Source organism: Geotrypetes seraphini, chromosome 17, assembly GCF_902459505.1.
Source record: "Geotrypetes seraphini chromosome 17, aGeoSer1.1, whole genome shotgun sequence".
NCBI lineage: Eukaryota > Metazoa > Chordata > Amphibia > Gymnophiona > Dermophiidae > Geotrypetes > Geotrypetes seraphini.
Window position 1 is genome coordinate 39843147 of NC_047100.1, and position 25836 is coordinate 39868982.

General features: G+C 43.9%; 1 protein-coding gene across 5 annotated transcripts in view; it reads left to right on the forward strand.

The window, feature by feature from the left end:
- Positions 1-25836, forward strand: part of DNAH1 (dynein axonemal heavy chain 1) — an 813109-nt gene that overhangs the window by 210799 nt on the left and 576474 nt on the right. For all 5 annotated transcript variants that reach the window (XM_033926650.1, XM_033926656.1, XM_033926654.1 and 2 more), the window contains exons 5-6: positions 7566-7722; positions 14611-14743. In XM_033926650.1, the coding sequence (XP_033782541.1) occupies positions 7566-7722; positions 14611-14743 (290 nt within the window). The remainder of the gene's footprint in view (positions 1-7565; positions 7723-14610; positions 14744-25836) is intronic.

Here is a 25836-nt window from a genome sequence, read left to right on the forward strand (position 1 = left end):
TCTGGGCACATTAGATAGATTGTAAGCCTACTGGGACAGACAGGGAAAAATGCTTGAATACCTGAAGAAGTTCATATAAACCATTCTGAGCTCCCTTGGGAGAACAGTGTAGATTTATATTAGTTTAGGAAATGTTCATTATGGATAACTTTGCTTTTTGTGCAGTATAAGAGGCAATGCATTTGTTTTTATTTCTCTTATAAGAACATAAAAGTAGCCATAATGGGGCAGACTGATGATCGAGGCAGACAGCGTGCCAGACTTTAAGAATAAATGGGATACCCATGTGGGATCCCTACGAGGGTCAAGATAAGGAAATTGGGTCATTAGGGCATAGACAGGGGGTGGGTAAGCAGAGTGGGCAGACTTGATGGGCTGTAGCTCTTTTCTGCCGTCATCTTCTATGTTTCTATCTAACCCAGTATCCTGCTTCCAACAATGGGCAGTCAAGGTCCTGGTATAATCTAGAATAGTAGTGAGATTCCATGCTACCAAACTTATTAAATCCAAGTATGCCAACCACTGTTACTACATCCTCTGGTAACAAGTCCCAATGTCTAACAATTTGTTGATTGAAAAAATATTTCCTCCTATTTGTTTTAAAATTTCATTGAGTGTCCCCTAGTCTTAGTACTCTTTGAAAGAATAAAAGATCCATTCACATTTACCTGCTTTACATCTTTACTGCTCAGGATTTTGGATCCTATCTCCCCTCAGCTGTCTTTTTTGTCCAAACTGAAAAAGCCCTAACTTCTTTATGCCTCTCCTTCTATGACAGTAGTTCCATCTCTTTAATTATTTTAAAACTTTTTCTAATTTCTAATATCTTTTTTGAGATTACTCAAGATAAGAGTACTCAAGGTGAGGCTGTACCATGGAGCAATAAAGAGGCATTATAGTGTTCTTCATCTTATTTTCTATCCCTTTCTTAATAATTCCTACTGTTCTGTTTTAGCGTGTTGTCCATGATGACACCTAAATCATTTTCTTGGCTACTGACTCTTAAGATGGAATTTAACATCCAGTAACTATAATTTGTATTATTTTTCCCAATGTGCATCACTTTGCGTTTCTCCACATTAAATTTCATCTGCCATTTGGATGCCCAGTCTTCCAATTTCGTAAGGTATTCCTGCAGTTTTTCACAGTCTGCATGTGTTTAAGCAACTTTGAATAGTTTTGTGTCATCTGCAAATTTAATCACCCCACTCTTCATTCCCATTTCTATATCATTTATACATATGTTAAATAGCACCGGTCTCAGTACAGATTCCTGGGGCACTCCACTATTCACGCTAAAGAAATGGCCATTTAACTCTACCCTCTGTTTTCTATCCCTTAATCAGTTACTAATCCACAACAGAACATTGCTTCCTATTCCATGACTTTTTACATTTCTCAGGAGTGTCTCATGAGGGAGTTGTTAAACACTTTCTAAAAAATTTAGATACACTACATCAACTGACTCACCTTTATCCACATGTTTATTTATGTTGTTAAATAAATGAAGCAAGTTGGAGAGGCAAGACTTCCTTTGGCTGAATCCATGCTGATTGTATCCCATTAAACCATATCCTATTGAGTTCAGTAATTTTTTTTCTTTATAATATTTTCCACTATTTTGCCTGGCACTGATATCAGTTGTACCAATCTATAATGTCCTGGATCACCCATAGAACCTTTTTTAAAAATTTGTGTTAAATTTTTCACCTCCTAATCTTCAGGGACTATAGATGATTTTAACAATAGGTTCTTGTACAATCCCACTCTATTCCTGGACAAGTGGATTATGCATCCCCAGTTGCGAGATTGCTTGTAGGAAGCTCATTTATATAATTTTTCAGACCCTCCTCTTTTACCTCGGGTCTGCCCTCAGGGATTCATTTGTTTTCCTACAAGCGAGACAGTAGGAGCTAGTTTTTCCTGCTTGAGTTTATTTTTCTTTAAGGTCAGTTTTTTTTTTTTTTTTGTGTGTGTGTGTGTGTGTATGTTTCATGTCTTTGTGCTGCAGAAGTTCCCAGTGGAGACGGCTCTGGCTGCAGGAGATCACAGACTATGAGGAAAAAGTTTGTTTCCAGGGGTTATTCTCCTGGCAGTGCACCCTCTGGACAGCCTGCACTTCAGATCGGGGCTCAGGGACCATTCTCTTAGGAGCTGGCTCACCCCAGGTTCGTCTGCTAGTGGGAGATAGTCATTATAACACCTTACAGATCCCAAAATATTGTGGCTATGTCCTTTCCTGCTAACTTTTAGGTCTTGAATTTCCTTGGCCTTGGAGAACCTGAGTGCCGCCATTTCACGGACTGTTGTTTTGTCTCGGGATCATAATGATGTAACCATGTTTCATCAGCAGTAGCTTGGTATTCCAAAACATTTGTATCAGCTCACTAACGATGCTGTAAAATCAACTTGGAAGTGTCCATTCAAAGTTGTTTCTCGTCAGCGTTCAAACATTTGGGCACTCACTTGGCTGGCAGCTTTTGCATATCCAGCTGCTCGTGGATTATACACCCAACACGTTCCCTAGATATCTGTAGTGTCTCAGCAATTGTTTTAGCCAATATTCGCCAATCTGCCAAAACCAGGTCATGGATATGGTTAACAGTTTCAGGAGTTGACAACATTTGAGGCCTCCCAGACCTTAGTGCATCTTTGATCTCAAAATCTTCATGTTAAAAGTTTGCATACCTCTTCACTGTGGAGTATGATGGACATTTGTCACTCAGTGTTTGCATCTTACATTCATGGATTTCCTTTGGAGTTTTCTTCTGCAGGAATAAGAACTTCATGATTGCTCTTAGTTCCACTCTTTTCGTTTACATGATTCAATCAGTGATCTGAAACAATGTCAAAACATAGCATTGCGATTCTGCAAATTGGCACTTTGCAAAATAAAATAACACTCTCTTTTCAGCTACAGTGGCAAAATAACACTCAGAATTTAGGAAGTTGGTTGGGCTGAGAACTTTACAGCACCCCCTTATACTTCCACTTTTGTGAAGCGGGATCATACCTGCCCTTTTTCAGTTCTCTGATACCATTCCCAACTCTAGAAGAGCATTGAAAAAGTCAGCCAGCAGAGTTGCCAGAACTTCCCTAAGTTCTTTCAGTACCCTTGGATGTTCACCATTTGGCCCCATTGCTTTATTCACCTAAGAAAAATTCATTCAGAAAATAGAAAAGGGACAAAACTGAGGTAAACTGGAGAGAGCACAGGAAATATCAAAAAGAATGTCACCGTGTGGTTCGAAAAGCCAAAAGAGAGTATGAAGAGAGACTAGCCAGGGAAGCACAAAATTTCAAACCGTTCTTTAGATATGTTAAAGGGAAACAGCCGGCTAGGGAGGAGGTGGGACCACTGGACGACGGAGACAGGAAGGGAGCGGTGAAGGAAGAGAAAGAGGTCGCAGAAAGACTTAACATGTTCTTTTCGTCTGTATTTACAAGTGAAGACACAACCAACATACCGGAACCTGAACAAATCTTCAATGGCAATCAAGCACAAAAGTTAACATCCATAGAAGTGAGCCTTGATGATGTGCGCAGACAGATAGAAAAACTAAAAACTGACAAATCCCCGGGTCCGGATGGAATCCATCCAAGGGTGCTGAAGGAACTAAAGGAGGAAATAGCGGAACTACTACAGCAAATTTGCAACCTATCTCTGAAAACAGGTGTGATTCCGGAGGATTGGAAGATAGTCAACGTTACACCCATCTTTAAAAAGGGATCAAGAGGAGCCCCGGGAAACTACAGACCGGTGAGTCTGACCTCTGTTCTGGGGAAAATGGCGGAAGCACTGATAAAAGAAAAAATCGATGAACATTTTGAAAAACACGAACTTCTGATAACCAACCAACATGGTTTCTACAGGGGGAGATCGTGCCTGACCATTTTATTGCATTTCTTCGAGGGAATTAACAAACAGATGGACAGAGGAGACCCCATAGACATCATATACCTAGATTTCCAGAAAGCCTTTGACAAGGTGCCTCATGAACGTCTACTCCGGAAACTGAAGAACCATGGAGTGGACGGAGACGTGCATAGATGGATCAGAAACTGGTTAGCGGGTAGGAAACAGAGGGTAGGGGTGAAGGGACACTACTCAGACTGGAGGAAGGTCACGAGTGGTGTTCCGCAGGGCTCAGTGCTCGGGCCGCTGCTATTTAATATATTCATAAATGATCTAGAAACAGGAACAAAGAGTGAGATAATAAAATTTGCGGACGACACCAAACTATTTAGTGGAGCTCGGACAAAGGAGGACTGCAAAAAATTGCAAAGGGACTTGGGACAAATTAGGGGAATGGGCAGAGAGATGGCAGATGAAGTTCAATGTTGAGAAGTGTAAAGTATTGCATGTGGGAATCAGAAACCCGAGGCACAGCTATACAATGGGAGGGATATTATTGAATGAGAGTACCCAAGAAAGGGACTTGGGGGTAATGGTGGACATGACAATGAAGCCGACGGCACAGTGCGCAGCGGCCACTAAGAGAGCGAATAGAATGCTAGGTATAATCAAGAAGGGTATTACAACAAGAACGAAAGAAGTTATCCTGCCGCTGTACCGGGCAATGGTGCGACCGCATCTTGAGTACTGCGTCCAGTATTGGTCACCATACCTTAAGAAGGATATGGCGTTACTCGAGAGAGTTCAGAGGAGAGCGACACGACTGATTAAGGGGATGGAAAGCCTTTCATATGCTGAGAGATTGGAGAAACTGGGTCTCTTTTCCCTGGAAAAGAGAAGACTTAGAGGGGATATGATAGAGACTTACAAGATCATGAAGGGCATAGAGAGAGTAGAGAGGGACAGATTCTTCAAACTTTCAGAAAATAAAAAAACAAGAGGGCATTCGTAAAAGTTGAAAGGGGACAGATTCAAAACGAATGCTAGGAAGTTCTTCTTTACCCAACGTGTGATGGACACCTGGAATGCGCTTCCAGAGGACGTTATAGGGCAGCGAACGGTACTGGGGTTTAAGAAAGGATTGGACAATTTCCTGCTGGAAAAGGGGATAGAGGGGTATAGATAAAAGATTACTGCACAGGTCCTGGACCTGTTGGGCCGCCGCGTGAGCGGACTGCTGGGCGCGATGGACCTCAGGTCTGACCCAGCGGAGGCATTTCTTATATTCTTATGTTCTTATGTTTAGTGTAGCTAGCTCCTCATGATCGCAGTCCTCTGAAAATCATTCAGGATTTACCATGTCTTCATTTCTATTTGCATGTCTTCTACAGTCCTACTTCTGACCCTTCAGTTTTTAACACAGAGCAGAAATATTTGTTAAGCAATTCAGCCTTATCTTTATCACCTTTTTACATCTTTCTATCTTTCACCTTTGAGTCTCACAATTCTACTTTGCGCTTCCTTCTATCGCTAAGATATCAAAAAAATGTCTTGTCCCCCTGTTTTACTGTGTCAGCTATTTTTTTTCCTGTTGTATCTTTGCTTTCCTGACTACCAGCCTTTTTTTGTCTCTTACTTTTCATTACTTTCCTTACAAAATGGTTGTTACCCTTAAAATATCTACTTTCAGCCCACCACTTTCCTACTTCCAGATGTTCCCATCCAGACAGCAACTCCTTGACATAATTCCCCATTTGAACAAAATTAGTGTTTTTGAAATATGGAACCTTTAGTTTTGAATGAACTTCTCATTACTTGTTTTAATATTAAATCACACCATCTGGTGATCCCTAGATGCCAGCTGATCAGCCATTATAACATCAGAAATACTCTCCATATTCATAAGCACTAAGTATAATATGACCTCATCCCACGTGGGTTCCATTACCAATTGCTGGAACAGTTCTCCTTTTAGAGAATCTAGGATCTCCCTACTTCTAGGATACCCCGCAATAGGGATACCCCAATCAACATCTGGCATATTAGTAATCCTTCCCCTTTTACAGCTATATTTTGAATGTCTTTCAAGTACTTATCCACTCTTTTGTCATAAATTGGATGGAGAGGAGGAGATAGTGGAAGTTGCAGATGGACAGACTGGATGAGCCATTTGGTCTTTATCTGCTGTCATGTTTCTATGATTGTTCAGCCTATTTAGTAGTATCCTTCTTTAATCTCATGAGATTACTGTTGTTTCTAAATACAGCTTTGCACTTTCTGTATTATTCTAAAAAATCAGATAGATCATGTTACACATTACTTAAAGAACATTGACTACCAGTTATAGAATTACTGTATGTTTAAGATTCTATGTTTATGTTTAATGTTTATTATAGGGGTTTACCGGCCATAATTCCAAATGCTCCTTAGACTGGAAATAACTAGGCATTCTTCTTTTGCTTATACTATGCCAATGGGGGTAGGACTGGGCTTGAATGGTTAACATCTAATGCTTATAGGAGTGTTGGGTATGGTCTGCCCCCAGCCCCAACCCACCTCTGGCTCCGTCCCTTTCCTCCCCCGGCCTCCCCAACCTCCCCAAACTCAAAGGCCACATTTGAAAGCCTTCGCTTATGCATGGGTGTTGACGTAATGTTTTTGCACGCATGCAGATATGCATATGATGTCATCACGATGACAGCCGTGCATCTGCAAAGACTTCCAGACGTGGCCTCTGAGCTCAGGATTTCCAAAATCCGGACAAACTGCTGGGTTTTGGAAATCCTCCGGACACCCGGACAGTCCTCTAAAAAGAGGACATGTCCGGATTTTCCCGGACGTATGGTAACCCTAGTGTTTGGAGTATGTTTCAGGAAAGTCATTCTTGGGAAAGGGAAGAAATGGTAGAGGGGCCTAGACAGGGCTTCTGTTTTACTGTGCTGGCCCCTTTAAAAGATGTTTGTGGTTTATGCTTCTGGGGAGCATAATAATCAAATAATAATAACAACCAAAAGTGAGTGCAGTATTGAAAACCATCCCAGAAACACTCTAACTTGTATTAGAACACCTTTGTAGAAGCTCATGTAAACCACTCTGAATTGACTCACCCAGTTATTAGTAGCGGTATAGAAGCTTTCAGTAAACATAAACAATAATGCAGTTTACAAGGTTGATTGTAAACGATATTATTCCTTTACTGCAGTAGTCACTAACCTGCAATATTGCATTTCCACAGATTAGTAATTCCTGTAGTAAACTAAGCTGCATTAAAATGCCATGTTTTATTGTAGCTTAGTAACTTTCTCCCATTTTATTATTTTTAATGGTTTTGTTAGTAATAGATTAAATCAATTTTGAACTTGTTAATGTTGAGTGCATATCTTGTAACATCTGAGCTGACTGTCAACTAATAATTGTTTTTTACCAGGGGGAAAGGGGATGAGATTTGATATACTGTCTTTCTGTAGTCAAAGTGATTTACATATTACATACAGATACTTTTTCTGTCCCTAGTGGGCTCATAATCTAAGTGTTTTTTGTTGTTGTTTTTTTATTTTGATACCTGGGGCAGTGAAGGGTTAGGTGACTTGCACAGGATCACAAGAAACCACAGTGGGAATTGAGCCCAGTTCTCATGGCACTGCTCTAACCATTAGGCTACACCTCCATTTAAAAGGTTGAACTTGTAATTTCTTGAATTCTTCTTTAGGAGAAAACGACATTATCTGAGCCAGAATATTAATCAGCTCCTTGCAGATGAGGGCATAGATTCCAATCTGCTGATTCCCCGACACCCAGACATGGAGAATCTACCTACCATTGAGAAGAACAAAGGTGCTCCACTTCCTGTGTACCTCCCTCTAGAGGTGTGTATAAGGGTAGCAGGCAGTGGAAGTGGGGATGCTATGCTTCTTTTTTTTTTTTTTTTTTTTTTCCAAATCTTTATTCATTTTAATACATGCTTCTTGAAATTCTTGAAAATTGTTTCATATTAAAGCAGTTTCTTTATTCTTTTCAAGGAGAGTTTATGCAAGGCCTTCCAGTTTTTCTGTATGCTTTCAAATATGTTCTTTCTTCTACAAATTTAATACAGTAACCTACTGTAGTCAAAATAATAGGGATGCAACTACCTTGAGGGCTACTAAGTAGTGTTTTATTACTTTTATTTTCTTCACATGATAATAATTGAGTCTCCCATTTCTTAGGCATAACATTCTTCAGCACTATTTCTGGCCCCACTCAGCAAGAAGATATAAACCCAAAATTAGCCCAAGTCTCCCATACGTATTATAATAAGACTTTTGTTCTTTTTGTGGTTTGGTACTACCAACATTTAAGGAAAACATGCAGACTATATGATATATTATCCCTCCCCTTTCACAGAGCCACCAGATCTGGGTGTGTGTCTTCAGAGGTCTATGCCTCTCTCCCAGCACTCTGACATGTCAATCCAGCCTCATCAATGAGCCAGACATTCGAGCACTGTTGTGTTTACAAACCCTCCTACCCTGGCTTAACTCTGCTTCAGATGTGTCTCTCTACAGCTCCCTACTGGAGCCCAGTGCTGCAACTGAGTCAAAGTAAAACACAATCGGGGAAAAATCTTTCTATCTATCGTGTGATGTGGCCCATGATTTACAGGTCTCCCTCCATATTCTCAGGTTTGACATGCACAAATTCTGTTATTTGTGAGCCTCTGCCTCCCGGACCCCTCCACATCTTACCTTTTTTTTTTTTTTTTTTTTTTTTTTTTTACTTTCATTTTACATCCAAAGAAAATTATTTGATTAAGAAAAATAACAGTTTCAAAGAAGAAATAATAAAACATTAAATTATACATATACGGTACCATGATAATAGTCCACTATTGGGGAGAGAGGATCAAGCACTTATCAAGGGTAGTTGATTATACAAAGAAAAATTCAATATTCATAACATAATACGGAGCATTTCGGTTGTATCTTTCTATACGGTCTGGCCGGTGACTTCAAAGGGCATTTGAGGAGTAACGGAAGCCGCTTTACCTTCCAAAAAAAATTGTAATTGATCAGGTTCATAAAAAACATATCTATTTGCTTGATGAGTAATACAACATTTACACGGAAAACGCAGCTGAAAGGTAGCTCCCAACCCCAATACAGATTGGCATAACATCAGAAATTTTTTACAACGCAATTGCGTCCATTTGGAAACATCCGGAAATATAGCTATTTTTGAACCATAAAATTCAACATTCTCAGTCCTAAAGAACAGACGAAGAACTGCTTCCTTGTCCTGTAAGAAAACAAAGGTCACAAGCAATGTAGCCCTTTCAGAAATTTCAGGATAAGAGGACTCAAGAATATTTGTTATATCTAGTTCTATTTGTTGTTTTTCCAAGTTCTGATTCTTTCCTTTAGGAATATTCAAATAGTATAATTTCTGTAGAGGAGGCATTGAAGTCTCTGAATACTTTAAGACCGAAGTTAGGAACTGATGAAAAAGTTCCTTAGGTGATTGTAATCTGGTGACTGGAACATTAATTAGTCTTAGATTTAAGTTCCTATTTGCATTCTCCAGATTCTCAATCTTCCTAAACGAAATTGCTTTATTTTTTAAATTGAAGATTAAAAGATTTCTGTAAATCAGAGACCTGTTTTTCAACTTTGTCTAGTCTCTGGTCTTGATGTTGAATTTTCGCCTCAATATTTTTCAACTGTGATAAAGAAGTTTGCAAAGTTGGTATAGTATAAGAACATAAGAAGTTGCCTCCGCTGAGGCAGACCAGAGGTCCATCTCGCCCAGCGGTCCGCTCCCGCGGCGGCCCATCAGGCCCATTGCCTGAGCAGTGGTCCCAGACTATCCCTAAAACTACCTCTACTCCTATCTGTACCCCTCAATTCCTTTATCCTCTAGGAACCTATCCAAACCTTCTTTGAAGCCTTGTAACGTGCTCCGGCCTATCACAGCCTCTGGAAGCGCATTCCATGTATCCACCACCCTCTGGGTGAAAAAGAACTTTCTGGCATTTGTTCTAAACCTGTCCCCTTTTAATTTCTCCGAGTGCCCCCTTGTACTTGTGGTTCCCCATAATCTGAAAAATCTGTCCCTGTCTACCCTTTCTATACCCTTCAGGATCTTGAAGGTTTCTATCATGTCTCCTCTAAGTCTCCGCTTTTCCAGGGAGAACAGCCCCAGCTCTTTCAGTCTGTCAGTATATGAGAGGTTTTCCATACCCTTTATCAGTTTAGTTGCTCTTCTCTGGACTCCCTCAAGTACCGCCATGTCCTTCTTGAGGTACGGCGACCAGGCCTAGACACAGTATTCCAGATGCGGGCGCACCATTGCACGATACAGTGGCAGGATGACCTCCTTCGTCCTGGTCGTGATACCCTTCTTAATGATACCCAACATTTTGTTTGCTTTTCTTGAGGCTGTGGCGCACTGTGCAGACGCCTTCAGGGTTGTGTCTACCATCACTCCCAGGTCTCTTTCAAGGTTACTTACCCCTAGCAGTGATCCCCCCCATTTTGTAGCTGAACATCGGGTTCTTTTTCCCTACATGCATGACCTTGCATTTCCCTACGTTAAAGCTCATTTGCCACTTTTTGGCCCATTTGCCACTTTGCAATGGCGAAGTGTCGTTAGGTCCCTTTGCAGATCTTCTCAGTCTTCCATGGTTTCTACCCTGCGGTAGAGTTTGGTGTCATCCGCAAATTTAATAACTTCGCAGTTTGTTCCCACCTCCAGGTCATTAATAAATATATTGAACAGGAGCGGTCCCAGCACCGACCCCTGCGGAACTCCGCTCTAACCCATTGCCAGTCTGAGTAATGGCCCTTTACTCCAACCCTCTGTTTCCTGCCTGCCAGCCAGTTTTTGATCCATCGGTAGACCTCTCCTTGCACTCCGTGTTTCCACAGCTTTTTAAGCAGCCTTTCGTGCGGTACCTTGTCGAAGGCTTTTTGAAAGTCAAGGTAAATGATGTCGATGGATTCCCCTTTATCCACCTGGCTGTTTACCCCCTCAAAGAAGTACAATAAGTTTGTGAGGCATGACCTACCCTTGCAGAAGCTGTGCTGACTCGACTTTAGCTGTCCATTGTTTTCTATGTGTTCACAGATGCTGTCCTTAATCAGTGCTTCCATCATCTTTCCCGGGACCGAGGTCAAGCTCACCGGCCTGTATTTCCCCAGGTCCCCCCTTGAACCCTTCTTGAAGATGGGCGTGACATTTGCAATTTTCCAGTCCTCCGGGATCTCTCCAGTTTTTAAAGCTAGGTTACATATTTGGCGAAGTGGCTCTGCTATTTCGTTCTTTAGTTCCTTGAGTACCCTTGGGTGAATGCCGTCCGGACCTGGCGATTTGTCGCTCTTTAGTCTGTCTATCTGCCTGAGGACATCCTCTTGGCTTACCTCTAGTTGGACCAGCTTTTCATCCCGATCCCCATTTACGATGTCCTCCGGTTCCAGAATATTGGATGTGTCCTCCCTCGTGAAGACTGACGTGAAGAACTTATTCAACCTGTCAGCTATCTCTTTTTCCTCCTTTACCACTCCCTTTTTGTCTCCATCATCAAATGGCCCCACTTCCTCCCTTGCTGGTTGCTTCCCCTTCACATATCTGAAGAACGATTTGAAGTTGGTTGCTTCCCCCGCCAGTCTCTCCTCATATTCTCTTTTAGCTTTCCTAACCACACGGTGACACTCCCTTTGGTGTTCTTTGTGCTCCTTTTGGTTGTCCTTTGTTTGGTCCTTTTTCCATTTTTTGAACGATGCTTTCTTGTCACTTATCGCTTTTTTCACTGCAGTTGTTATCCACGCTGGGCTTTTTGTTCGATTTTTTTTTTTGCACCCCTTCCTGAATCTGGGGATGTACAGGTTCTGTGCCTCATGCACCGTACCCTTCAGTAGGGACCAGGCTTTTTCAACAGACTCCATCTTCCTTGCGTTGCCGTTGAGTTTCTTTCCCACCATTTTCCTCATGCCATCATAATTTCCTTTTTTGAAGTTGAGTGCTGTCGCTGTGGTTTTTTTCACCTTTGATGATCCAATTTCCAGCTTGCACTGGATCATGTTGTGATCGCTGTTTCCTAGGGGTCCTAGCACCACCACCTCCTTTGCAGGTCCCCCTAGCCCGTTGAGGATTAGGTCAAGAGTGGCATCTCCCCGTGTTGGTTCCGTGACCAGCTGTTCCATGAAACAGTCCCTCGTGATTTCCAGGAATTTGGTCTCCCTCATGCAGTTTGAGTGTCCAATACTCCAGTCTATCCCAGGGTAGTTGAAATCCCCCATCACCATCATGCTTCCGCTTTTGCATACCTGCCTCAGCTCAGCCTCCAGGTCCTGGTCGAGTGCTTCCGGTTGTCCAGGTGGGCAATAGTACAGACCCAATTTTATGTCTCCTCCAGTTCTTCCAGGTAGCTTAACCCATAGTGATTCCAAGTTGTCCGCCCTTACTGTTGTTTCCATCCTGGTTGAAGGTATGTAGTCCTTTATATAAAGCGCTATTCCTCCACCCTTCTTGTGTGTCCTGTCTCTCTTGTAGAGTTTGTACCCTGGTATGGCCACATCCCATTTGTTGTCATCAGTCCACCACGATTCTGTGACTCCGATTATGTCCAGGTCCCTTGTACCGGCTATGACTTCTTAGGCTCCTAGCATTAGTGTATAGGCAATTTAAGTCCTGGTTATTTGCCTTTCTCGCTGGTTCTCCTCGGGATTTGGCGCTCCTGCCAACCTCCTCATAGGTTGCCAGCCCCCGAGTATTGTTGTGTTCCTCCCCATCCTGCAGTGTGTCTGTGTCATCCTCAGCCCGCTTCCCCATGTTTGGATGATCCTCTGGCTCCTGTTGTTCTCTCTTAATCCTGCTTGCTAGGTTCATTTGTGCATTGGCTCCCTGCATTGTGTCCTTGTGTCCTTTTCCCAAAAGTTCCCTCTCAGTCCCGAGCCCTCTTTTACAAATTTCTGGTTCAGTATCCTTGTCCGATACTTTGGTCCGATGTGTCGAGGTCAGATCGACTGTCGGCTTTCCCCTTCTCCTCAGTTTAAAGCCAAGTCTATGCCGCTCTGGACATTGCGTGCCAGCAACCTCGTCCCAGCCGTGCTCAGATGCAGTCCGTCCCTTCTGTAGAGCTTGTTCTTCCCCCAAAAAGTTGTCCAGTTCCGTACAAAGTGGAAACCCTCCTCTTCGCACCATCTCCTCAGCCAACCGTTTATTGCTTGCAGCTCGGTCTGCCTCTTTGTATCCGCCCTCGGTACTGGCAGGATCTCTGAGAAGGCTATCCTCCTTGTCCTCAGCTTCAGTTTCCTCCCCAGGATCTTGAACTGCTCAGTTAGTGTAGTCCTATTGTAGCTCCTCCTGCTGACGTCGTTAGTTCCAACGTGGACTATCATCGCTGTCTCCTCTGTCTCAGCTCCGTCCAGGATTCTCTCTATTCTGTCAATGACATCCTTCGTTCTCGCCCCCGGGAGACATGAGTCTCCCACTACAATTGCAGACTTCCCCTTCCTCAGTTGTCTCTCTGGTCTCAGGTCCGTGTCAGTGGCTCGATCCGCTAATTTTTCCTCTGGGTTCTGTTGGGTCACTATCTCCTCTGTCTGTCCAGGTCCTCCGCAAGGTCCTACTCCCATATCGTCTGGTGGATTCTGCCGTCCAACTGTTGATTCCCCTCTGATGTGCTGTTTGTCCTGTGCTGCCACCATCCTGCAAGCCTCCTCGATGAATTTCTCGAGCTCTCTTACTTGCTCCGTGACGTGACCCTCTCCGGTGATATCCTCCGTTGTCCAGCACGGTTCCTCCAAGGTGCGCAGTCCTTCCAGCTCCTGGACCCTGGCCTGCAGTCTCCCGACCTCCTTCCTCAGGCTATCCAGTTCCTGGCATCGACCGCATATGTACGCCTGCCTCCCGGAGGAGAGGTAGTCATACATATGACAATCGATAGCCTCCCAGAGTGCTTCCAAATCAATCACCGGTGGTTTCTTCAGCAGTCAAAGGGAAGCAGGAATCGTAGAAGAAGCTGAAATCTCCATATCAGGATTAAAAGTTCCATTCCCTGAACCGCCTTGAATTCCTAGTCCTCCAGCAGCTGGCGCTTGATGTAAGGAGTCCAGCGAGACTGGAACTGCCTCCGGGGTCAGGGGTAAGCCAGACAGTGCAGGCGAGGTCAATGACATCCCCGCCGCTTCCTGTAGCGCCGTCGGCATCCCTGACATTCTCCCTGGGCTAAGCGAGACTTCGCTTTCCAAAGGTGAGATCGACCCCTCTCGGCTAGCCGGAGCGCCCCTGGGACAGCAAACGTTGTTATAGCTGTCTGGCGCGATAGCGAGGTGGTGAAGGAGGCAGGAAGACCATCCCTCTGCACTTAGGCATACTGAAAGGCAAGTCGGTAAGTAGTAAGCAATATTTAGTTTGCCGGTGCAGAGAGAGCCTCCAGCTGTGCGACTAGCTCTGTCGCCATCTTGCTCCACATCTTACCTTAAAGCCCTGGTGGTCTAATAGCGAAGAAGGGCAGGAGTGATCCTCCTACATTCCTGCCCCATGAAAGCCATGATCAAAGATGGCTGCCGCTAGTCTTCGTGGTAGTGAAGGCAATAATTGTGCTTATTTCATGAACTTCGTTGAATTAGCTGATGATATTTTGGCCATGGGAAGGAATGTTGTGATCAAACACTGGAGACTGAGAAGTGACGTGCATTGATATAACTTAACCTACTACAAGTTTTGGCAATATGGTCTGATTTCCTTATTTTCTTACCAATATCACCCCTTTTCAGGTGTTTGATGATGAGGAATTTGATTGCCGTATTCCAGAGGAATGGATGAGGCTAGGATATGAACCAGGTTCCTGTGACAGGAAACCCTTACCTGCCAATGCACTGCTCCCTGTGGATGATATCCTGGGACATGGTGAGTAGAGTTTATAAAGTGATTAAAAAATGGAATCTGTATTTCCAGTACTTCATCATCAGCATGTGCAGAAGAATAGGTTAGCAAGAAACAATATACAGCCCATATAGTAAAAATCAGGACAAGGAGGATGTGTCCATACAAACTAGGACACTATGGGGCTCATTTAGAGAAAAAAAAAAAAAACGATGTCCAAAAGACAGCATAAACTAGCATTTGGACGTCTTACTAGTCAAAACGTCCAAGTGGGCATTCTCAAAACAGACTTTCTTAGTCTTAGTTTATTGAAATTTTTTTTATACAAATGAGAAAGTAATATAAAACCAAAATACAATCAAGGATATACAAGGTTCATATATACAATTATGTCAAAAACTATATGCTAGAACAAGAGGGAGTTATACAGGAATCAGACTTCAACATCAAATACGCTTTAAGAGTAAACCATTTTGCAAGTGATTGAGCTATGACCAAACAATTTCGTCTAGCATTATAATATTCATATCTGTAAGTGAGACACAGTAATTTCCACCAGTGTAAATGAGAGACCTTCGTAAGATTTTTCCAAGGGAGGAGGGATATTTGAGGAGAGTTCGAATTTGATGATATATTAAGTGATGTAACATAAAATACAATCATTTTATACTTTAACACTTGTGAGTTTTAAAAATGACTAAAGATTTATTTAAAAAAAAAAAAAGATTTTTCTAATGGGTACAAACAATTTTCAGAGCTGTGCCTAATAATGTGTCTAATAAACGATAGGAGGATTCTGGTAAGCTAGTAGCAAAATAATTCCCTCTTAAGATAATAATTTATCTTTTTCTTCATTTATACAATCCCTCCCCCTTCCCCTCCATTAATAATTTATGTTAAGAAAGTGGTGTTTATTCATTACAAAACAGTGAAGAAAAAGGTAAAAGGAAATAAGAAAAAGGTTAAATAAATTAAGAAGAATAGTATTGAAAGGGAGGGGGGGAGGGGTTTATATATATATATATATACACAATTGTTATTATCTTGATGGATTTATCAAGTGTTGTTTTTGAACCTATGTATCACTTTTTATTGTACACTTGTTGAATGATTAAAAATGAATAAAGAATTATAAAAAAAAAAAGATAATTTTAAATGAAATAGTGTCAGAAATGGGTAAGATATTAGTAATAGTAAACGAAACCTTATTCCGGTATTTATTTAACAATGAGCACTCAAAAATAAGATGCTTCAAATCACCTATATGTAGAACACAGGACCAACATAATTTAGAAAATGTGGGATCAATTTGATGTGAGCACATGGGGGTCCACAAGGCCCTATGTAAGAGGAAGACTAGGTATTGGTTAGTATATGCCGATATAGAGGTTTTATAAAGATAACGGCAAACAGAATCCCATTCTGAATCTGATATTTCAGCTCAACTGTCATTTTCGCAAGCTGATCGTAGGAAGGTAATTTGAGGAAATCTGCTCTCTTTAAAGTGTTTAGAAATTTTAGAGGCAGCATGACTACTGGCATATAGTTTTAATGAGAGATCAAAGATGGACGCTTTATCCCAGGACAAGCAGGCAGCATATTTTTGACTGATGGGTGACGGTACCGACGGAGCCCCGGTACGGACAATTTTAGAGTGATTGCACTCTAAGAACTTGGAAAGTTCTAGCAGGCCACACCACGCACGCACGAGTGCCTTCCCGCCCGACGGAGGCGCGCGGTCCCCAGTTTCTTAGTTTCCGCGGAGCTAAGAAGACGCATCCTTTTCAACGGTTGTTGAAAAAATTTTTTTGTATCGCCTTCCCGCTCACGAAAACCTGTGAGGAAATAATATTTCCTTTTTCTTTTATTGTTTTAAAAAAAAAATCCTTTTTTTATTTCGGTTTCGCCCCGGCGGGGCCTGTTGCCACCATCGAGGCCTCGGCCTTCGATTTGGCAGAAGCCGTTTTTACTTTCATGCCCCCCCAGCCAGGGTTTAAGAAGTGCCAGCGGTGTGCACGGCCCATTTCTCTGACCGACCCGCACAACTGGTGCTTACAGTGCCTGGGTCCCGAGCATAGGGCTTCTACCTGCACCCGCTGTGCCACATTAAAAAAACGAATGTTAAAAAACCGTCAAATTCAGCAACGGTTACTTTTCGGTGCCGATATGTCTGACCCTGTGACATTGACACCGGCATCGGCCCCATCTCAGTCGGCACCCACCTCTTCGACACCGCACCGGCGTCGCAACAGTCAGGTAAGCCGGCTAAGAAGCCTTTCAAGCTGGAGCGCCCTCCGGTCTCTGTGGCAGCGAGCCCAGTCCTGCCGACCACGAGGCGCCCGCGGAAACGCTCCGCCCCTATTGAGGTAAGTCCCTCGACCTTGGGCTCCTCATCCTCAGGGCGTCGAGCGGCACCGCAGGTACCGCAGAAGAAAAAAGCGGTACCGGTGCCTTCGCTGGACAAGCGAATTGTGGCTGTCCTCCAGGTGCAGCTTAAAGAGCAGTTGCAACAGCTCCTTCCTGCTCTATTGGCACCGAACCTTCCGGTCCGGTCTGAGCCCCCGGTACCAATGGTGGGGCAACCTCTATTGTCTGCTTCCACCCTATCGGTACCAGTTCATTCGGCTTCCTCAGTCTCCATGCCAGTTCTGGCACCGGAGCCGAGAGCGCTGCATCAGGCTGTTCAAACTTCGGCACCGATACAGCCTTTAACTTCTCCTGGCACTGCTTCCTTGAGGTCGGGTAAGTCGATACGCAAATCCCGGCACCTTGAACCTTCCACACCGGAGTCTCGGGATCGCAGTTCCCAAATTAGGGACCCTGATCTGTGGGGTGACTCCAAAGAGCCTCTTCTCTCTGAGGGTGAGTGTTCATCGGCTGATGAGGATCCTTCTGTTCCAGATCCATCCTCTAAGCCAGATTCTGCCTCTTTCACTTCTTTCTTGAAAGAGATGTGTGAATCTCTTTCTATTCCTTTGGAGGCTGAGTCCAAGAAGTCCAAAGCGTTCCTTGATGCACTGGACTTTGACCAGCCTCCAAAGGAATTTCTCAAATTACCCCTCCATGATATCTTGAGAGACACCTTTTATAAAAATCTTGAGACTCCTTTGACCATACCAGGAGCCCCTCGTAAATTAGACTCTTTATATAAAGTCATACCTATACCTGGCTTTGATAAGCTGCAGCTTCCACACGAGTCTCTTTTGGTGGAATCTACGCTTAAAAAGTCTGCAGGAGCTAGTGTGTACGCTTCCGTCCCTCCTGGCAGAGAAGGAAAGGCCATGGATAAATTTGGCAAAAGATTATACCAGAATGCTATGCTGGCTAACAGGTCAGGTAATTATGCTTTTCATTTTTCCTTTTACCTCAAGCATCTCATCAACACCATGGCTTCCTTTGAAAAATACCTCCCTGACCGCAAGAGACCTGCTTTTCACCAGTGTTCTTCCTCTCTTCTCCAGCTTCGTAAGTTCCTGGTCCGTTCAATCTATGACACGTTCGAACTTACCACCAGAGCCACGGCCATGTCTGTAGCCATGCGTCGTCTAGCTTGGCTCAGAGTGTCGGAGCTTGATGTCAACCATCAGGATCGCCTGGCTAATGCTCCATGCCTGGGGGATGAACTCTTTGGCGAGTCCATGGACTCTACCACCCAAAAACTATCCGCCCATGAGACTCGATGGGATACTCTTCTGAAAACCAAGAAGAAGACTCCACGTACCCGGCCTTTTAGGCAACAATCGGCCTATCAACGCCGCTATGTGGCTCACCCTTTACCACCAGCTCCTCAACAACCTAGGCGTCAACGTCAGCAACAGCGACAAACCCCTTGGCCACCACAGCAGCAACAAGTGAAGCCACCTCCTCAACAGAAGCCTACCCAACCCTTTTGACTTCGTTCTCCAGGGCATAGCCAGTTTTCTACCATCTGCCCACCTTCCTCAACCTATAGGAGGTCGTCTTACTTTCTTCATCAGCCGTTGGGAGATCATCACCTCGGATCAATGGGTCCTCAAAAGAGTCTGCTTTGAACACTTCTCAATTTTCCCTCCTTCTTCAGGAGGTTCAATCCCTCCTCCTTCTGAACGCAATAGAGGAAGTTCCTCTAGATCAGAAGGGGCAGGGATTCTACTCCCGTTACTTTCTTGTCCCCAAAAAAACAGGGGATCTCAGACCCATTTTAGATCTTCGCGATCTCAACAAATGCTTGGTCAAAGAAAAGTTCAGAATGCTTTCTCTGGCCACTCTTTACCCTCTTCTCAATCATGGCGACTGGCTATGCTCCCTCGATCTCAAAGAGGCATACACTCACATACCGGTCAATCTGGCCTCCAGACAGTACCTCCGGTTCATGATCAATCACTGTCATTACCAGTACAAGGTGCTACCCTTCGGCCTTGCCTCCTCTCCCAGAGTGTTCACCAATTGTCTCATTGTGGTGGCTGCTTTTCTACGCTCGCATCATCTTCAGGTCTTTCCTTACCTGGATGACTAGTTAATCAAAGCCACTTCCTCTCAGGCAGTGCTCCTTGCCACCAACCAGACCATCCTTTTTCTATAGCTTCTGGGGTTCGAGATCAATCTACCCAATCTCATCCCTACTCAGAGACTTCAGTTCATAGGAGCGGTCCTGGACACAGTCCTCATGAGAGCATTCCTGCCGCCAAACCGTCTTCAAACTCTTCAATCTCTATGCCAGCAGGTGCTTCCACTACACTCCATCTCTGCCAAGCACATGATGATACTCTTGGGTCACATTGCCTCGACAGTTCATGTCACCCCCTTCGCACGTCTTCACCTGCGCACTCCTCAATGGACCCTAGCTACCCAGTGGTCCCAAGCGACGGATCCTTGCTCACGACACATATTTGTGACATCATCTCTTCGTCAATCTCTACAATGGTGGTTGATATCCTCAAATCTCTCCAGAGGTCTTCTGTTCCATCTACCTCCTCATCCACTTGTCATCACCACCGACGCCTCCCCTTATGCCTGGGGAGCTCATTTGAACGAGTTCCAAACTCAAGGCCTTTGGACAGTCCAGGAAAAGAAGCATCACATCAATTTCCTGGAACTCAGAGCGATGTTTTATGCCCTCAAGGCCTTCCAACATCTTCTCTTTCCTCAAGTCCTCCTGCTGTGCACAGACAATCAAGTTGCGATGTACTACATCAACAAACAGGGTGGGACAGGCTCTTGCCTCTTGTGTCAGGAAGCCCAGAAGATTTGGTCTTGGGCGACAGATCACCAATTATTCCTGAAGGCTGTCTACATTCAGGGAGAGCAGAATTCCTTAGCGGACAATCTCAGCAGGATTCTCCAGCCTCACGAGTGGACTCTCGATCCTTTGACTCTCCAGTCCATTTTCGCTCAATGGGGCACTCCTCAAGTAGACCTCTTTGCAGCTCCTCACAATCATCAGCTTCCCCTCTTCTGCTCCAGACTCTCCTCTCCTCACCGTCTGGCAGCGGATGCATTCCTTCTGGATTGAACATAAGAACATAAGAAGTTGCCTCCGCTGAGGCAGACCATAGGTCCATCCTGCTCAGCGGTCCGCTCCCGCGGCGGCCCATCAGGTCCATTGCCTGAGCAATGGTCTATACCTATCTGTACCCCCCAATCCCTTTTTCTTCTAGGAATCTATCCAAACCTTCTTTGAATCCATTTAGTGTTTTCTTGTCCACAACAGCCTCTGGAAGCGCGTTCCATGTATCTACCACCCTCTGAGTGAAAAAGTACTTCCTAGCGTTTGTTCTAAACCTGTCCCCTTTCAATTTCCCCCAATGCCCCCTTGTACTTGTGGTGCCCCTTAATTTGAAAAATCTGTCTCTGTCTACTTTTTCTATGCCCTTCAGGATCTTGAAGGTTTCTATCATGTCTCCTCTAAGTCTTCGCTTCTCCAGGGAGAAAAGTCCCAACTGCTTCAATCTGTCGGTATATGGGAGATTTTCCATTCCCTTTATCAGTTTGGTTGCTCTTCTTTGTACTCCCTCAAGTACCGCCATGTCATTCTTGAGGTACGGCGACCAGTACTGGACACAGTACTCCAGATGCGGCCGTACCATTGCACGATACAGCGGCATGATAACTTCCTTCGTCCTGGTCGTAATACCCCTCTTAATGATACCCAGCATTCTGTTTGCTTTCCTAGAGGCTGTGGCGCATTGCGCCGATGCCTTCAGTGTTGCGTCTACCATCACTCCCAGGTCTCTCTCCAGGTTACTAACCCCTAGTGGTGTTCCCCCCATTTTGTATGTGAACATCTGGTTCTTTTTCCCCACGTGCATGACCTTGCATTTTCCCACGTTGAAGCTCATCTGCCATTTTTCGGCCCACTTTTCCAGCTGCGTTAGATCTTTTTGGAGCTCCTCGCAGTCTTCCTTGGTTTGAGCCCTGCTGTATAGTTTGGTGTCATCTGCAAATTTAATGACTTCACACTTTGTTCCCGCCTCTAGGTCATTTATGTAGATATTGAACAAGAGCGGTCCCAGCACCGACCCCTGCGGAACTCCGCTCTTGACCCCTTTCCAGTCTGAGTAGTGGCCCTTTACGCCAACCCTCTGCTTCCTGTTTGCCAGCCAGTTTTTGATCCATCGGTGGACCTCCCCTTGTACCCCGTGGTTCCATATTTTTTTAAGCAGTCTCTCGTGTGGCACCTTGTCGAAGGCTTTTTGGAAGTCAAGGTAAATGATGTCTATAGATTCCCCTTTATCCACCTGGCTGTTCACTCCCTCAAAGAAGTACAATAAGTACAGATTGGTCCAATCTGTTCCTGTATGCTTTCCCTCCTCTACCTCTCATGCTCCGGACCTTGTTCAAGCTCAAGAGGGAACAAGCCACCATGATTCTAATTGCTCCACGGTGGCCCAGGCAACATTGGTTCTCCCTTCTACTTCAACTCAGTTCCAGGGAGCCTATTCTTCTTCCATTGCTTCCTTCTCTGCTTACCCAGCATCAGGAGACCCTTCTGCATCCCAACCTCCAGTCTCTGCACCTGACAGCTTGGTATCTCTTGGGCTGACTTCAAATGATACTTTTTTGTCTCAGCCCGTTCGTTCTATTCTGGATGCCTCCAGGAAACCTGCCACTCTTCAATGTTACCATCAGAAGTGGACATGGTTTTCTTCCTGGTGTCTTCTTCATCATCATGATCCCACTTCCCTTGCAGTGGAGACCTTGTTAGATTATCTTCTTTCTTTGTCTGACTCTGGTCTCAAGTGTACTTCCATCAGAGTCCACCTCAGTTAGGGGGGGGGTATAAAAACATGTATAATAATATTGTTTAAGAATTCCAAGTGTGTTATGTAAATTAATTGTAATAATACTATACACTTGTTGAAAGAAATAAAAAGGAATAAAGATTTAAAAAAAAAAAAAAAAAAAGAGTCCACCTCAGTGCTTTTGCTGCTTTTCATGAGCCAGTTCATGGTAAACTTCTCTCAGCTCATCCTTTGGTTTCCAGATTCATGCGGGGTCTTTTCAATGTGAAACCACCTCTTAAGCCTCCTCCTGTTGTCTGGGATCTCAATGTGGTTCTTTCCTCCTTAATGAAGCCTCCGTTTGAACCTTTAGCTACAGCTCCTTTCAAGTTTCTCACTTGGAAAGTGGTCTTCCTTATTGCTCTTACCTCTGCCAGGAGGGTCAGTGAGCTGCATGCACTAGTTGCGGATCCTCCTTTTACAGTCTTTCATCACGACAAGGTGGTTCTGCGTACCCATCCAAAGTTTCTCCCTAAGGTTGTCTCTGAATTTCATCTCAACCAATCAATTGTTCTGCCTGTATTCTTTCCAAAACCTCATTCTCATTCTGGAGAACAGGCTTTGCATACTTTGGACTGTAAGCGGGCTTTAGCTTACTATATGGAGCGTACTAAGCCCCACAGATCAACTCCCCAACTCTTTCTGTCCTTTGATCCGAATAAATTGGGACATCCTGTTTCTAAACGCAAGTTATCCAATTGGCTTGCAGCGTGCATTTCATTCTGTTATGCTCAGTCCGGACTGACACTGGAAGGTTCTGTCACGGCCCATAGAGTTAGAGCTATGGCAGCATCTGTAGCTTTCCTCCATTCCACTCCTATTGAGGAAATCTGCAAGGCTGCTACTTGGTCCTCAGTTCATACTTTTACATCTCATTATTGTCTGGATGCTTTCTCCAGACGGGATAGACACTTCGGCCAATCTGTTTTGCAACATTTGTTTTCCTAATGGCCAACCTTCCCTCCATCCCTCTTTTTGTTAGCTTGGAAGTCACCCATCAGTCAAGAATATGCTGCCTGCTTGTCCTGGGATAAAGCACAGTTACTTACTGTAACAGGTGTTATCCAGGCACAGCAGGCAGATATTCTTGCGTCCCTCCCACCTCCCCAGGTTGGCTTCTTAGCTGGCTTATCCTAACTGGGGACCGCGCGCCTCCGTCGGACGGGAAGGCACTCGCGCATGCGCGGTGCGGCCTGCTAGAACTTTCCAAGTTCTTAGAGTGCAATCACTCTAAAATTGTCCGTACCGGAGCTCCGTCGGTGCTGTCACCCATCAGTCAAGAATATCTGCCTGCTGTCCCTGGATAACACCTGTTACGGTAAGTAACTGTGCTTTCTCTTCTAATGAAGAGATGTCAATGGTGCTCTTAGAAGAGAAGATCTCGGTTGTAACCCAATATCTGAATATTTTTTCGCCACATCCTGTTAGTCATAGTTAGGTTTGCAGGAGATCTGTGTTGCGGAGCTTGCATTGAAAGTCCACGTGGAGCTCGTCATGTGCCGTGGCATGTTCTTCCAGTAACTCAATTTGAGCGTTAAATTGGGTGAGTTGAGTAGACATGTTAACAAGATCCTGCTTTATTTCCGAGGTAGTTTATATAAATTTTTTTGCATCAGCTCCGTAAGGTGCTGGATGTTCTCGGTAATGGAATCATCAATGCCGTCCTGATGGTCTGGCAGGAATGGCATTATGCAAGGCCTTCTCCAGTGTCGGTACATCTTCAAGCGTTTAGTCACCGAATGGATTGCAAAAACGCCATCAGTTTTATTCAGTTTTGTAGACATGATAGTCAGAAAGATATCTCGCAGTGAAAATATTAAAGTTGCTTACGGATTTGGCTGATATATCTAGCAAATTAGCCCTGCTGTTGAGAGAGAGATCGCGCTATGCATCTATGCTGGATTGTGTCACGTGACGTCCTTTCTCAAAACAGACTTTCTAGGTGTCTTTCTGATTGTTTTATCTCCAGTGTATCCAAATCTTAAGGGGGCATGTTAGAGACGGGCGGGCTTAGGACTTGGACACTTATCAGGCATATTCAAACCTTTAACAAAAGGTCCTGGGCTTTTTTTAGACATTTGGAGCTAGACCTGGTTTTTTTTTGTTGTTTTTTAAAGCATTTAACATAGAAAAATGATGGCAGATAAAGGCCAAATGGCCCATCTAGTCTACCCATCAGCAGTAACCATTATCTCTTCGTCTCTCTAAGAGATCCCATGTGCCTATCCCTCTTGAATTCAGACACAGTCTCTATCTCCACCACTTCTTCTGGGAGACTGTTCCACACACCTACCACCCTTTCCATAAAAAAAGCATTTCCTTAGATTACTCCGGAGTCTATCACCTCTTAACTTCATCCTATGCCATCTCATTCATCAAGCCTTCTATTTTGTAGCCCCTCAACCTAGAATTCACTTCTACTTTCCATTCATAATGCATCCTCACTCAAAGAATTCAAAGTAGAAATTAAGACATGGCTGTTTTCACAAGCTTTCTCTGCTGATTAACCAGAGAATTCAATGTTCCAAAGCAGTTGGGTTTTTCCTGCAGAGAAACAGTTTCCTTGTTCTTCTTTGTGTTTTCCATTCAGTATTTCTTGTATGATTTCATATAGTTCTTTCCTATTGTACTGTATAACTGGCATTCCTTTCCTTTCTGAATTTAGGGCCTGATTCTGTCAATGGCACCTAAGTCATAGGCACCATTAGGCTTAGCTGTCAATCATCCAATAGTCGCAGTTTATAGAATCATGTCTAGTGGCACCTAAGCTTCCTTCGGTGCTGGTAGACATTGAGTCCTTAGGTGCATTTCCATTTAGGCTAGAGTTTTCTTGGCCTAAATGAGTGCACCTAAGGTAGGTGCCTACCAGAGCCTTTGTCAATCCATACAAAAACTCCACCTTGAATTTGCCCCTAAGCATGACTACTTTCCGATAGGTGCCTACCAGCTAATTAATTTTTTAAGTGTTTTTAAATTGGGTTTTAATGGTACTTTCAATTATTAGTACTAAGTCAATTTAGAAAAATTAAGTTAGGCACCTAGATCGGCTAGGTTCGCCAATCTAGGCTCCTAACTTTAGGCATCTTTGATGGAATCATGGCTTAGTCTGTAAACCGCTTACGTCTGTCCCATATAGTTATAGCGGTATAGTAAATGTGAAATAAATAAATAACTTTTTCAAGTAGAAAAGGCATAGTCTTGACCGGTAGGTTATTCTCCTTTACTCGTGAGTTTGTAGAAGGCATCATCTACCTTTTCCTCTCGACTTCTCCTCCTGCATCTCTGCGCTGTGCCCCAGCTCCTCAGTGTTTCATTCTACAAGTGAGTTAGAAAGTGTCTTTATGATCTGCTCTGATTTAGAGAGAAGGATTTGGCTATTGGCTTCATCAAAGTACAAGTGGCAAGACTCTTATGTTTTAGGTCTCGAAGAATAGCAAACCATCCAGAGTTGATAATCCTGGTTGTTTCAGATTGGCTGCGTCGGCTGTTGTACACAGATCTAGTTCATCTATAGAGGGATAATTGTCTCAAACTTCCACTGCATCCAATTGTTCCAGTAACTCTGAAACCATTTGCTACTAGAAAACCCACCTTAATGGTAAGATCTATCAGAGGTGCCTCTCGCAAAGGTTCATATAGAGCCTTTCTGAGGGCCTGCAAAAACAAGTTAAGATTCCACACTAGAAGTGGCTGTTGTAGAGGAGTATGCAACTGCAATGCTACTTTCAATAATCTGGCAACATCTGCATGTAAAAATGCCACTTTGGGTCTGTGGTGCTCACAGTAGTCTATTCTGCCCTGCCCTAGACTCATGGACTGGTTTGATACCCTAGATCGCTAGTCAAGACTCGCATGCAT